General features: G+C 32.7%; 1 protein-coding gene across 4 annotated transcripts in view; it reads left to right on the top strand.

Annotated features, from left to right (window-relative positions):
• Positions 1-14,126, top strand: part of LOC125060040 (Down syndrome cell adhesion molecule-like protein Dscam2) — a 141,838-nt gene that overhangs the window by 5,302 nt on the left and 122,410 nt on the right. For all 4 annotated transcript variants that reach the window (XR_007118781.1, XM_047664793.1, XM_047664794.1 and 1 more), the window contains exons 2-3: positions 2,502-2,583; positions 10,599-10,770. Coding sequence is in view for 3 of the 4 variants with exons in the window: in XM_047664793.1 (XP_047520749.1) it covers positions 2,541-2,583; positions 10,599-10,770 (215 nt within the window). In the remaining variant the exon portion in view is untranslated. The remainder of the gene's footprint in view (positions 1-2,501; positions 2,584-10,598; positions 10,771-14,126) is intronic.

Raw genomic sequence — 14,126 nt, 5'->3', positions numbered from 1 at the left:
GGATTATAGATCAACCATTGCTCATTCGGCTTCGTTCCCATGGTGTAGTTTGAAACAACTACAGAGGGCGACTATACTATGTAATGGTAATACAGATAAACATTCCTCATTAATAGTTATGTCCATTGATGAAAACGATTAAAATCAATTAAATTATTAATTAGTTTTATTGTGTATGCTAAACAAAGTTGGTAAATAAAGTTACACAATTTTTTTTTGGTAATCGTCAGAAGGCGACTTTAACGAAATTAACACTCGAACACGGTCATTTTAAAATCAAATTTCTCAACGCACACACATGCCTTGTAAGTATCTATGATTATACTGTAGTTCTTAATCCTCTCGTAATTATAAGTCAAAGTAAAATTTGAATATAAAGTCAAAGTCAAGTCTTTATTATGGTAATGTGTATTTAATTCTCAGAACAAGGCCTCCTGGTAGTTTTGCGAACGGATGGCGTGGCTCTTTCGCGAATTGTAAACGTTTTTGACATTCATAAGCATGGGCTAAGACGCATCTAAATTGAATAAACGTCTTTTGATTTGATTTGATAATTGTAATCGTACACAAAAATGGAATACAAAACACATTTTAATATATAATATATATCAATAATAATATTGATAAACATATTAAGAATTTCAAATAATCTAATTAGCTAATCAAATAAAATATTTCGAGTTGGAAAGCTTGCCTACTAAAAGAGTGATCCCCTTTATAAACATAGATTCTATAGAATATTATGTTTTTACACATAAATTAAATAGAGAAATAAGATTTAACTAACTGCTGTTTTTACAATGGTCATAATTTTAATTAGGCTTTTAATCTGATCAAGTTGAAATTCCCCATAATTATAATAAAACACAAAACTGATGATACTCAGCTAATGGAGGGACCTAATTAGATTTTGTCGAACGCTTTGAGCACCTTCCTTTAGTATCTCGTTGTGGATTGCATAATTGATTGCAAACCTTACATTTCATTTTGACGCTAATATCTTTTTTATGCTTTTGACTTTAAAATTCAAATTGCCTTGGGTTTAAAATGAAAATTGTAAAATATTGTAGGATCGGCAAATTGTTATTCGAAAATATAATGATCAAGTTACGAGTTCAATTATTTGGTATTAAAATGTTTTATATTTTCCATAGATTACGAGAGAAGCTTTTATTTATTTCCGTGCAATTTGTGTAAAGATAAATAGTTTATGTGTATACATTGTGTACTGATGCGTGATAAACTATAATGTAATTAATTTTTAAATACTTAGATTCCAAATTATTGCGGTGGTAAAAGTTTTCTTAGATAGTATGCAATTCCCAATCATCATGTGTTTCAATCACGGCTTTGAATGAATAGATTTTATTTATACGTGCGCAATTGGTTTAAAATCATTAAAATAATAGATGATGTGTTCTGACTGATATCTGTGTAATGGCTGATCATATACTTGCTAATAGACAAACAATCAATGATGGTCGTACAGTAAAGAAAACCAGCATATATTTGATCCAAAAATTAACTCTGAAAGGTACTTGTGATCAATGCAATAGACGCCGATACATGTTTGTCACTTCGAAACCGGTAGGTCCTTCAAGAAAAGAGCGTACCTATTCTTAAAAGGCCGGCAACGCACTCGCGAGCCCTCTGGAATTGAGACTGTCCATGGGCGGCGGTATCACTTAACATCAGGTGAGCCTCCTGCCCGTTTGCCCCCCGTTCTATAAAAAAAAAACATAGTAAACGTAACTTACGTCAAAAATATTTAAAAAGTGTTTTTTATCATTTTGTGAATACCAAAGTTCAAGAATAAAATCTCTAGTATAAGAGAATAAACTTAAAACACTGAATTGTTTAATGTTACAACCTCTTCTTGCGCATTGTCAGCGGAACGAAGTCGTAAAAACTCTGTGTAATTAAGCCGTCTTATCCACCCCGTCGTTTATCAACTTACTACCAGCCATCACCAAGTTTGCAAGTTAGATTTATACCTTTTTTATAAGGTTTAATAAACTTAGAATAACAAAAGGTGGTAAAATGGTTAACGATAATCTTATTGCGACATGATAACACAAATAAATAAAAATGGGTAATAATATCTAGGTATATTTATACGTTACAAATTTGAAAAATGAATACATATAGAATGTTACTATTTAATAAAAAAATTAATTGCAAAATATGTTGCTTAGTGCAATCTCAAGCACCAATAAGGAAAATTGCACGGAAAATTATAAAAAAACAGATTTTATTCCGGAAAAGCGAAAAGTCTTAATGGGGTAGGAAAATTATCCATAGCAACTAAAAAGAAAACGAAATTTGCGGGGAAGCTTGTTATTAATAAATGTAGATGTTTTCGAGATTTTTTTTTATTTCTAACCAGTGATATGCACACTTGGCTTCAAATATGACGTACTTCGGTTGCTATATTTCAAACATATATATATATCTTTTTTTTTTTCAAAAATATTATGTTATAATTACGTATTTCATTTCAGAATAAGAACCTTGTGCCAGCAATGTGAGACGCGCACAAAATGGACTCATGGGTTGTGTCAGCTATTATATTATTTGTAATGGGTAAGTAAGCACTACTTTACACTATCTTGTTTTAAGTTTCTTCTTCCAGGCTGACTGACAATTATTACTGTATTGGCGTTTTTTGACAACGAGGTCGTGGGATCAGTATGTTTTTAATATTAGTATGTTTGCCTGTTAAATATTTATGGCTGGCCTTACAAACAAATTACAAATTTGTATGACTCAAAACTTGGCGATTAAGAGTGGCGGAGAGTTTCTGGCCAGTTCCTCTTGCCCGCTCTACGCCCTTGACTTGCGAACTGGTAGTAAATTTAAATTTAGAATCAATTTAACATTTTTTCTGTTGACGTTCATAAGTTTACTTACAGGTTACTTATATGAATAAAGTTATTTTGAATTTGATTTTGAGTTATTATATAGAATACAACAGGTATCTTATATATAAAACTTAGTCCCAAAGTAACATGTACCTTTCTTATCAAATATTACGAAGACAGAGTGGACAATTTGTAAAATATATCAATCAAAAATTTTACAAATGTCGATACAATACAAAAACTATGAAAATGTATAAGTTTTATATCAAATAGATAGTTTATTATCATCACTGATATTATTCAAAGGAGATGTAATAATTTACACATGATTTCTTCCCATTGATAAATTATGGAAATTACTCTATACGTTATGTATACGATACGATAAATTGTCGTCTAATTTCATTATCGTATGAATAAAATAACTATTTGTATGAAGATCCGTTTGTTTATAGGCCACGAACATAAGAAACATAGCAATTTTCATTGCGTCTTTTTATTATATAGGTATGTTAGATTTTAATTTAGTCTTTAAAAACAAATTAGCATGTTGAATAATGCTAGGTCTCACGAGTGAGAGATATAACAATTAATTTATAAGATTTTTTTAAATATATGTAATATGTGAATTTAGTTATATTTTGTTGTTGCGTCACAGATTTTTGTATCTGTTCCGTGATCATTCGTTTTTTCTAATAGACAAGTTAGTGCTCAGCGCTCTGTGTCTCCCACAGTCGAGTTGTTAGGTCTGAGGCATGACTCACCATGTTTTCCTTCATCGTATGAGCAACTGTGCCTATAAAGAGAAAAATCCGTTGGTGCGCGCCGAGGTTCGAATCTTACGACAAGAATGAGAGCCGTACGCTGAAGTAACCAACCCAAACTGCTAATACATATTGGTGGTTGTTTTTTATAGAAGAAATAAAATATAAAATATTAATTTACTACTTTTACTGCAGATTTTAAATCTAAGACATATAATACAAAAGAAGACATAAATTATTGTACATACAGTCATACAGCCTGGTAGACACAACAATATCTCTTAAGCACTTCACCTCACCAGAAGGGTACAATTTACATTTTAATTGGCTTCCCCTGAAAAAGCGGCCTCGTTACAATAAAACATAAACAAAGGCGCAATTTGGCTTCTATTCAATCACAAATGAAAAGGTTAAAACGCCGAGCTTCCATTGTTTATTATTTACTCTCACCAAGTATACGTATTATTTTTTCCGCGTCACTTGTATGGTAATGAAGCTAAAAATAACTTATTAAAGGTGCTTTCGAACCGTTAATTTTTATTATTTATTTAATTCTTGAAACTCCTTAGCATAATATACGAAAAACACAGTGTTGTATCTATTTTAGTAATCGTTTTTATGAAGTAATTCATTAGTCTTGTAATTACCAATCTCAAACATTTTGTAATTTACTGAACAAATTTACAGACCTCTAGCTTATTAATTAAACTACGGAGGTGATATCAGAATTTGTTCTTTACTTATGAAGTCAAGAATATGATTCCAGTAAAGATTCGCGCCACCGTAGCACAATACTGTAGCCGTAGATGATCTACGTCGTAGCATGGCTACGTCGTAATCTCAAAAAATTGAGAAAAACATAAATTTAATACGTCATATGTTGTCACATTACGTATGAAATGTTTTAAGTTCTGTATTAATAATATAATAATTTATAAACATACGCTATTGAACATGCGTAGATATTTTAATACAGTAATTTACATTCTAACTAGTAATAGCCTATTAGTGTCCAATAAACGTTCAGCGTGTATTAATCGCTTTCAAATTTAATGCAGAATATAATTCGAAACAAGGCTTTAACAATTTATTACACTACATTGTATCGAAAAACGATTGGTTTACTTAATATGGAATTTGTATAGCAATAAAAATATGACGCGGGTATATTTTATTAAAAAATTACAATATAAACGGCTTTATATAAAAATCGAGTAGCAAAGCTAAGTCTTTGTGATTATAGTTGCTCATAAATTTCTAAAAGCATACAGTCGCAATAATTTTTGATCATTTGCTATTCCTTTGAAGCTGATTAAATAAAATGGTTGTGAATTATTCAATGTATTGGACTCTGAAATCAGTGAGAAGTTTTATAGAAGGGTGATTTCATAAATAGTTACGGCGATGCAATCCGTTATCCTGGCCTTGTTTTCTTGATAACTTTACATTTAAGAAAAGTAAGTGATTATCACTGTGCCTGACAAACCCCGCCGAACTGGCATCTTAGGTCCACAGTCAAACGCACGACAAACAATGCCAAAATGTGGCTTTCATTAGCCTACAGACATGCATGTATTTATGCCAAAACGGCACCCTTTATGCTTTCAAACGACAAAAACAACATACAATAAAAGTTAGTTACAGGTATTCTCTGAGAGCTTTACACAGATCGAATTACATACATAATTCACTAACAGCGAGAACAATGGCTTAAAAATGAGGTAAAAATTGTAAAATTAAACAAAGCAACCCTGTACGTCCCATAAACAATAGAAGTGAAACATGCTCTCATAAATACTGAGGAAAAGCCGAGGGTCACGATCCGCGACGCTTCCCCTAATGTAACTTATACAAACATTTTGCTCAAAGGATAAACCATTTCGGACACAAATAATAAAATGGCAAAATGTGCTTTTACGAAACACAGTCAACGTGTATGTAGTTTTAAAGAGCATGTGCATCATATACATGACTAAATGTAGGGTGACTTGTAATTTAATGATGCGTTAATCAAGTTGAATCGACGTTGCAATGTTAAATTTATATGCTTGTGCTCTTATGTTTTTTGATTGGTAACGTTAGAAGAAAAATAATTGTAAATACATAACTTAAATCCGGGAAAAAATTGTTTTATTATCAGCATGGGTTAATTTTAAAAGTATTATTTTATTATATTGCTTCTCGTATATTATACTTACTTTATGGTTACATCGACCACAACTGAACGTTTCTTAAGGAAGTTTTTGCCACACACCACAACTATATGGAATCAGCTGTCCACTGAAGTATTTCCGAACCAATTTGACTTAGGGTCCTTCAAGAAAAGAGCATTCCAGTTCTTAAAAGGCCAGCAACGCACTTGCGAGATTTCTGGAAATGTGAGAGTTCATGGGCGGCGGTGTCACTTAACATCAGATGACTCTACTGTTTGTTACAACAAAAAACAAAACAGAAACAAAAACGCAATCTTCTTTTAATAAAGATTTCACCGTTTTGCTAGAAGTCAATTGAAGAAATATTTTGATTTTGTGCAAATTATATTCTTTATAAACAAAAATGCTATCAAAGCACTTAATAAAAATTTAACGAGCTCCCGAACAGAGATTCATTAAACCTAAGACTATAAAATACAACGCACCTTGTTTATATGTTAATTTCTTTTGTACAGGCCGTTTTAGATTTTATTTCTCAGCCATTGAGAACATAATCGCGTAAAATATTTTCGCTTTGGTAGCTGCGCTTGGCTCTTGTTGTCTTGGTTATGAGATGAATAATGAATATCTAAGGAAGTGTGTTTTTAAAAACTGCTATGCATTGTGGAATAATTATGACAATATTCTGGCCATTGTCGCTTCAAAGGACTCATAAGCAACGATTTAAATTGAAATAAAAGTTAAACTAAATTATATTAAAGATTTTGTCAATTAAATTTCTTAAAACTGAAGGCATTTTATAGTTTCGGGTTTGGATCTGTACTAGAAAACAAAGTTGTTACCCAGAGGTAACAACTAATGGCAGGTGGTGGTGAAACATTTATTTGAAAATATCTCTAAGCGACAGCTATATTTTCCGTAACATTTTGTTTTTATCAAAATTCAATTGTTTCTCTTAGTTGATCTCAAAGGACAGCTTAGCATAATACTTTTGTCTCTATGGAATAATATTGTTGTTTCTCGCTGAATGTTTTTATTAAACGCCATTTCAGTATATGCAACTTACGGAGTGTACATTGTCTATAAAAATCTTTACAGAGAATGCTCTCCGAAAGCAGTTTTTAAAAGTTCGTAACTAAGTCAGGATTGCATCTTCTTAACAGAGCGCGTGACTCTATATAAGTTTGTCTTTTATTTACGCGAGTGTCATATATTATAAAATATACTTTTACCAGATTAAACCGTGCTACTTTTCGTCCAGAAAGAAAAGACAGACTTTTTAAAGAGTACATTAGCGTCATTTTTTAAGTTAACCTAGTTTAAAACGTGGTGTCTGAACTTCACTTTTAAACGTATTTCTTAAAGAGATCTATTTAAGGCGTTAATTAAATTAGAGGAATTATTCATAGGCTTTTATTGCCATCAAACATTAATATCTCGAGGAATGTAATACATTATTTATAAGGAGATTTATTCAGGGCAATAATTGTAATTTACTTTTTAGAATAAGTTAAGGAAGAGATTTTTCAAAACGTAACAATTATACTACGATTCAACTTAGGGTCCTTTATGATAAGAGCGTACCAATTCTTAGTATTGTCTTTTATTAACTTTTCGACATAGGAAAACACTTTTTTAACGGATTTGAAGTTATGTTTTATTAGTTTTGCTTTGACATATTGATGACAGTGACGTTTTGACTAGTATCGGGTGTGTTTGACAGGTGTATATTAGTGTCCTGTGCTAGTTTTTCAAACTTTTTTATTTGTATGACTTTGCAGTTATTGAATTTGTTGTGGGCCCGAGTGTTTAAGATGTTCATGCACTGCCTCCAATCTTTTTCCGAAAATATCTCATGTAGTTCCTCCTAACTAACTAATATAAAGTGTTTTTCTGTACCAATTCTTGAAAGGCCGGAAACACACTTACGAGCCTTCTGGAAGTGCGAGTGTCTTAGGGCGGCAGTATCCCTTAACATCAGGTGAGCCTATTGCCCGTTTGCCTCCAATTACATTTAAAAAAAAACTTTTTGACATAAGGTCTTATTCTCTAGGGAAGATTACCACTGTTGACTGCTGTTCATGTACATACATTGTCTGTTTAGCGGTAATGGTACGGCACAAGTAATTATTTTAATGGTAAGATACATTTGGCAAACGGACAGTACAATGCAGTAACGGAGTAACAATGAAATGTTAACCTAATGGCTTAATAGAGCCTGTGGTCGTACATTCAAATCACGGCGGTTAATGTTTGAATTTTTCTATGTGCGCGAGACTTGCTTAAGGAAACCCTCATGTCTAGGAGTCTATAAAACGTGGATCGTAGGATATGGTTAAAAACTTTTGAATTGACTTTCCAGTCTCATAGGGTTCACAGGATATTTTAATTTAAAGATAGACTAAAACTACGTTCAACAAAACTCAGTAACTTGTTAAGCAACTTACAAGTGCAGTAGAAAAAAACAATTTTCATAAGAGCCAGTTTTAATCTGCGACTTCCGTTCTCTCGGTGACCTAAAAAGCTTCAACTTAGCTCAACTATACATGAGGGAGTTGCGGGAAAGGAATTCCGTGTGATTGTGTGCGTTTATTGTTCCCATATGTGTGTATTCACATATAACATTTTGATTTAAGTATTGTTTATAATTCTTGAGTAATTTTTGGACCAATATATTGCCTAAATAGTTAAAAGAGTAAGCCGGCTTATTTATGATGCTTTGTTAATTGGCTTAATAGTTAGCTTGGCTTATTATAAGTGCTTTCTTACCTTATCTGTATTTTGTTATAGAGATTTTCTTCAGTATCGGACTAAACTATGAAAAATGTCTAAGCCCCGTAATAATATTATGAAGGAACATTATATTAGTTACAACATATACGGCGAGAGAACGTTGAGGTATTTGCTACCGCGGCTAATAAATGGTCTACCAAATCACATATTAGATTGCCTAACGCCAACCAACATAAACAGCAAATTAAAAACTACTTTTATATGCATTTGTCGCGCTCCTAAACAAGACTGTTATGGTTAAATCAATATAAATCACAGCGGTTTTCTAATGTTACTTATTATGATTGTATTATATTTTTTTTGTAAAATAAAGAAATTAAAAAAAAAGTTAAATAATTATTCTGAACATTGATAACACCTTAAAAAATGTTATTTTGATATAATAAAAAAACGTACATTCTAGATTACTTATGATTGAACGATAAATTCTATTTATATAACAAGTACTGAATGTTCTAACGGATATTCTATTTCAATCGCAAAACTTTCTCCCGTGTTATCAAATCCACGTTTTGAAACTAAATATGTAGCAGAAAGCCATTTTATTTGATATGTTACGAACGTTATCTGATACAATAGTTTGGCGTGAGTTTTTAGCAATTATTTCAAACTCCCGGTCGCATTTTGCTTACAATTGAATGACACTCAAACACACACTCTTAAATAACAAAACAGATTAAAATATAAAAGTCTTATATTATCATAAAACTCGATATACTTTTGCAAAGACATAAACAAACAATAACTGCGTAAACAATAACTATTTTAGTACAATCATTTAGCCTTCCGTTTCATTGAATCTCAACTAAGTTTATTGCAATAATTGTATACTATTGAAGTATGATTAGTAAATTATGTAATAAGGGTTTGGTTTACCTGAGTAATACAGTCAGGGAGACTTTCGATGGTCCATTGCTGTCTCAAGATGTCGAGGATATAATACAATAAATACGATTTATTTGGATCAAACAAGGTTTATTTAAAAGTAAGTTAGTAAACTATACGTCATTAAATCGCGTCGTTAGAAGACCCCGGAGATATTATCTAAAGCTTAGATTCTGTAGCCGAGAGCGGTACTGGAATGACCACTGCACTGCACTCTGCTATTTGAATTTCAAACGTCAGTTAACTGTACTGATAGCGGCCAGATTATGGCTTGTATTGTAAAGTGTGGGCTTCGTATGAATAATTAACTCTTATTCTACACGTGAAGTGATACTAATAATAGGTTCATAGTATTGCTCGATTTTGGTTCGCTTCAATTGGGGAGTAAGGGTAGCGTTTCAGTGCAGTTTATTTAAGGATTATCTATTATACTACTGTAGTACTAATAAACCCTTATGAAAATTGTGAATGGATATATCGTAGTGAACAGAATCCTCTATTAGGTAATCAATACTCGCTTAAATGTCATTGCTTGTGGCGGCGTCCATGCCTCGGGTTGTCTCTCTCCCTAAAATATGGTGAGGGGGCCGATGGCTGGCCATGCGTCATACTCGTGAACGGGTGCTACATGTGGTGACTGGTCGTACTTCAATTCGTGTATGCGGTGATGATAGTTATTTCGACTATGCGTGTTGTTCCCACGAGAATGTAAGTGCGTGCTCCTATTTCACCATGTCTCCTGCTGATAGAGGAGAAATCTTTGTTTTTAATTTATTTTATTATTATTTATTACTTAAGATGTCATGTGGAACATGGTGTAATGGTTGCAGCTCCTTACACGCGTTGTGTAATACAAAAAACTTGGCGAACAAAAAGAGTGGCGGAGAGTTTATTGACAGTACTTCTCTTCCGTTCTACGCCCTTGATTTGAGAACTAGCAGTAAATGTAAATTAGAAGCTTTTAATAGATATTTTTTTTGACGTTCATAAGTGTACATTGTGTTACCTATATGAATAAATGATTTTTGACTTGACTTGAATGCCTTATATCACGTACTATCATTATTTTAATTATTAGTAATAAGGTTTAAATAGATTTAATTAAAATAAACCAATATAATGGACTAAAATATAAATTTCAGGTGGGGAGGGGCAGGAACATGGGCCAGTGTTCCTGATGGAGCCACCACCGCGTCTTGTCTTCTCAAATAGTACTGGTTCTAGAGTCTCCTGCGCAGCACATGGCTTTCCCTCACCGCAGATATCCTGGCAGCTACCGGATGGCACGCAGCTTGATGATGCACCAGGACTAAGGTTAGGCAGATTATACTTATTTTTAAATAACTCGCATTTTATTAAGTTGTTGTGTATTATATCAAGGTTGTATCTAGTAGTATAGTAGTAACCATAACGTTGCTTCTTTATTCAAAATACAAATAGTTGCTACCGAGATACGCCTATAGCAATGAAAGGCTGTCAAAGCACAAAATTTACATTTCTTTTGTTTTATTTTTGTTCCAGGATAATAAGCTATATAAAATGATTATGAATGTAGTCTAACAAATACGATATCCAATATGCATTACTGTTATGATAACAAATAAGTGGGTATGAAATTTTAAAGTGGAACGTATTTCGCTAAAGTAGTTGCGAATTTAAAGCTCGAAGATTTCGAAATTCGTTTTCGGTCTCTCCACTTGAATCGACAGCAATTCAAAGTAGCTTTTCCATATTTCATATTTCGCCATCTTCGAATCCTCGCGTCTCTATGTTCGGGTAATTTTAAAGATAACCTACTTTATACCTTTGCGAGCTTTTGAAGATTGAATCGATTATGTAGCTTTCATCAAAGCTATAATCGGCTATCGATTGTCCTAATTAACTTGTTGGATAGTCTTAAAGTAGTCTTATTTATTTATTGATGTCTTCATCTTTATACGTAATATTTTGATTAAGATTTATGTCATACGATGCATAGTTGCTAGCTGCTGCTATTTACCCTTTGGGTGGTCAAAATTAAGTATCATTCATTAATACCATTTAGTTTACTAATATAATCGCAAAGCGAAAAAAACATTTGTAACCAAGAATTATTTTGGTTAATGTAAACTTGCTTATAAGATTACTTCTACCCGAATCTTTAATTAGGGAATAAGGGAAATGAATTTCTTCATATTGTACCAAGTCCCCATGGGATCAACTCGGGATTGACTCTGTACAAACAACTAAGCCACTAAAAAAAATTCTACCCTAGATGTAATTAGTTGACTGACTCAAATATCTAATATATAAAATTCTCGTGTAGCGGTGTTTGTAGTTATACTCCTCCAAAACGGCTTGACCGATTCTCATGAAATTTTGTGTGCATATAGGGTATGTCTGAGAATCGGACAACATCTATTTTTCATCCCCCTAAATGTTAAGGGTAGTTCACCCCTAAATTATTATTTTTTTAATTTTTTTATGATACAGCATTAAAAAATACATACAACCCCTAATTTTCACCCCTCTACGATTAATCCCTATGTTTTATTATACATGATATACATGGCAATACGACGTTTGCCAGGTCAGCTAGTTTCCTTATAAAAAAGTATCTAGTGAGAACTGTTGCATAATATTCTCGCTCTACAATATCAACACATACTATAATAATAACGACTAGAAATAACGTTCCGTAGTACAAAGACAACAGACGATAGAAATGTAAATATTTCATAAGTGTGAAGGAACAAAGCCGGATCAAGCAAAGGCTTCGCTTCCACATCATATACATATTTATTGCTGATCCTTCAACTACTATTTCAGCTCAGTATTTTATAACGTATTTATTATGTACTTTCTTAGGTTTGCTAAGCAGTGAGAGGTAGTAATTTGAATATAAAAATGCAAACATCTTTTTGGTTTGCGTTTTGGTCAAAGCTCACCGATGTCCAGATTAAAAACGATTCTTATAAACGAGCTAGGTCTCACACTATTAAATGGATTTTTATTTAGTTTTTTGTTATTTCAATTTTTTCTTTGATTAGTAATTGTTTTTGAAGTTATAAAAAAGGCGCGTTATAAAAAATTGATGAGAGTGAAAGTTTACGATGCGCGCGCACCGTTACACAAAATTAACAGAATGAAGTTGCCCACGGAAGATGCTACGGCATTGGACATAATTTAAAAACAACATTCGAATAATAATAGAATTTATGTTACACTTAATGTAAGAGAATAATAAATATTTATTTATTTAATTTTTCAAACGTAAACTGAACTTTATTGACTATAATGACTCCTTTTCCAGTCTTTGATTATTTAATTGTAATTAATTAATTGCATGCAATCAAAAACTATTTTTAATAATGCCAAAGAAGTATAACTTCTTACGCGCGTACATAAGTACACGCACCCTTTTTTTGTTTTTTGTAATATTTGTTTTGTTTAAGTTTGTTTTTACCAATGTGTCAGTGTGCCGAGCGTTGACAAGCTTTTTCTCAATAAGATAAAAAAAACATCTTGACGTAACTTCCAGCGTTCGATTGAATAAAAATATTATCAACGCAGCTATTATTGAAATTTGTTTGTGGCACTGATAAAGTATTTAAGTAAGACGGCGATAGACACAGGAGGAAGTAATGCAATAGTCCAGAATATTACATAGCTTTCAATTAAAAGGCTAGAAATGATGCCTATACAGTTAATTAAAATAAGATCTATCTCTTTGTCTTACATAAGATTTCTAGGCATTTCTTTTTCACAGAGTTAGGGACTTATGTCGTGTTTTAAAAATGAAATTCACACTACGTAGAGTTTGCAGAATTTGTAGGCGGATCGATGGCAAGCCTCTCGCAACAAAACTTAACAACGTGAAGAATACTCTACAACTCCGCGCTAGAAATAAACTTTAAAGTAATGCTATTTTTTATATCTTGTGTGCAACTTTTCAATTTCCTCGCAGTTAATTTAAAGTTAAAAGAACGCAGTTTTCTATATTCTTTTATTTGTTTTTGTTTTAAAATATTCTTATAGTTAACCCCATATCGTAATTTAGTTATAAGTTAGGTTATTCCAACCAGTGGCGTAACTATACCATCTGGGGCCCGTGGCAAATTCTTTTGATGGGGCCCTATCAGTAAAAATCGTCACGTTGTACTCAGTTTAATTTTAATATCTAAACTTCCTGTCCTCAATTACACGTTGTACATGTCCCACTAATGGCCATAGGCCTCCTCTCTAAGACGAAAGTGAATAGTCTGTAGTCCCCACGCTAGAGCCCAATGCGTATTGGAGACTTCACATTTATCCATAGAACATAATATCTCGTGGACTGGGGCCCTCTTGGGTCGGAGGCCCGTGGCATTTTGCCGGCCCTGCCACCCTATTTTTACGCCACTGATTCCAACGAAGGCTACTGAAATTTTCATCTTTTTGTGAGATGTATGTTTAATTTTTTTTCAATTAAAAGCTATGTACATCATAAAAACAACACATTTATGTGCCATTTAAAAATAATACCCGATGCAATATTCCCTGAACGAGGTCAAAACCAAGCAGGCCAGCAATTGGCCTTGTCTGCGATTATATTCAGAAGGCCCTTACTACTGCAACTCGTGCCAGCGAAGCTCTCTTTTTTCGCGATAGCCCAACACTGTCCCCTCGAGCCTTAGCAAACATAGCAGAAG

The sequence above is a fragment of the Pieris napi genome, chromosome 20, assembly GCF_905475465.1.
Source record: "Pieris napi chromosome 20, ilPieNapi1.2, whole genome shotgun sequence".
In the NCBI taxonomy this organism is placed as follows: Eukaryota; Metazoa; Arthropoda; class Insecta; order Lepidoptera; family Pieridae; genus Pieris; species Pieris napi.
Note: the sequence above shows the minus strand (reverse complement) of the source record. Positions and strands in the feature narration are given on the sequence as shown.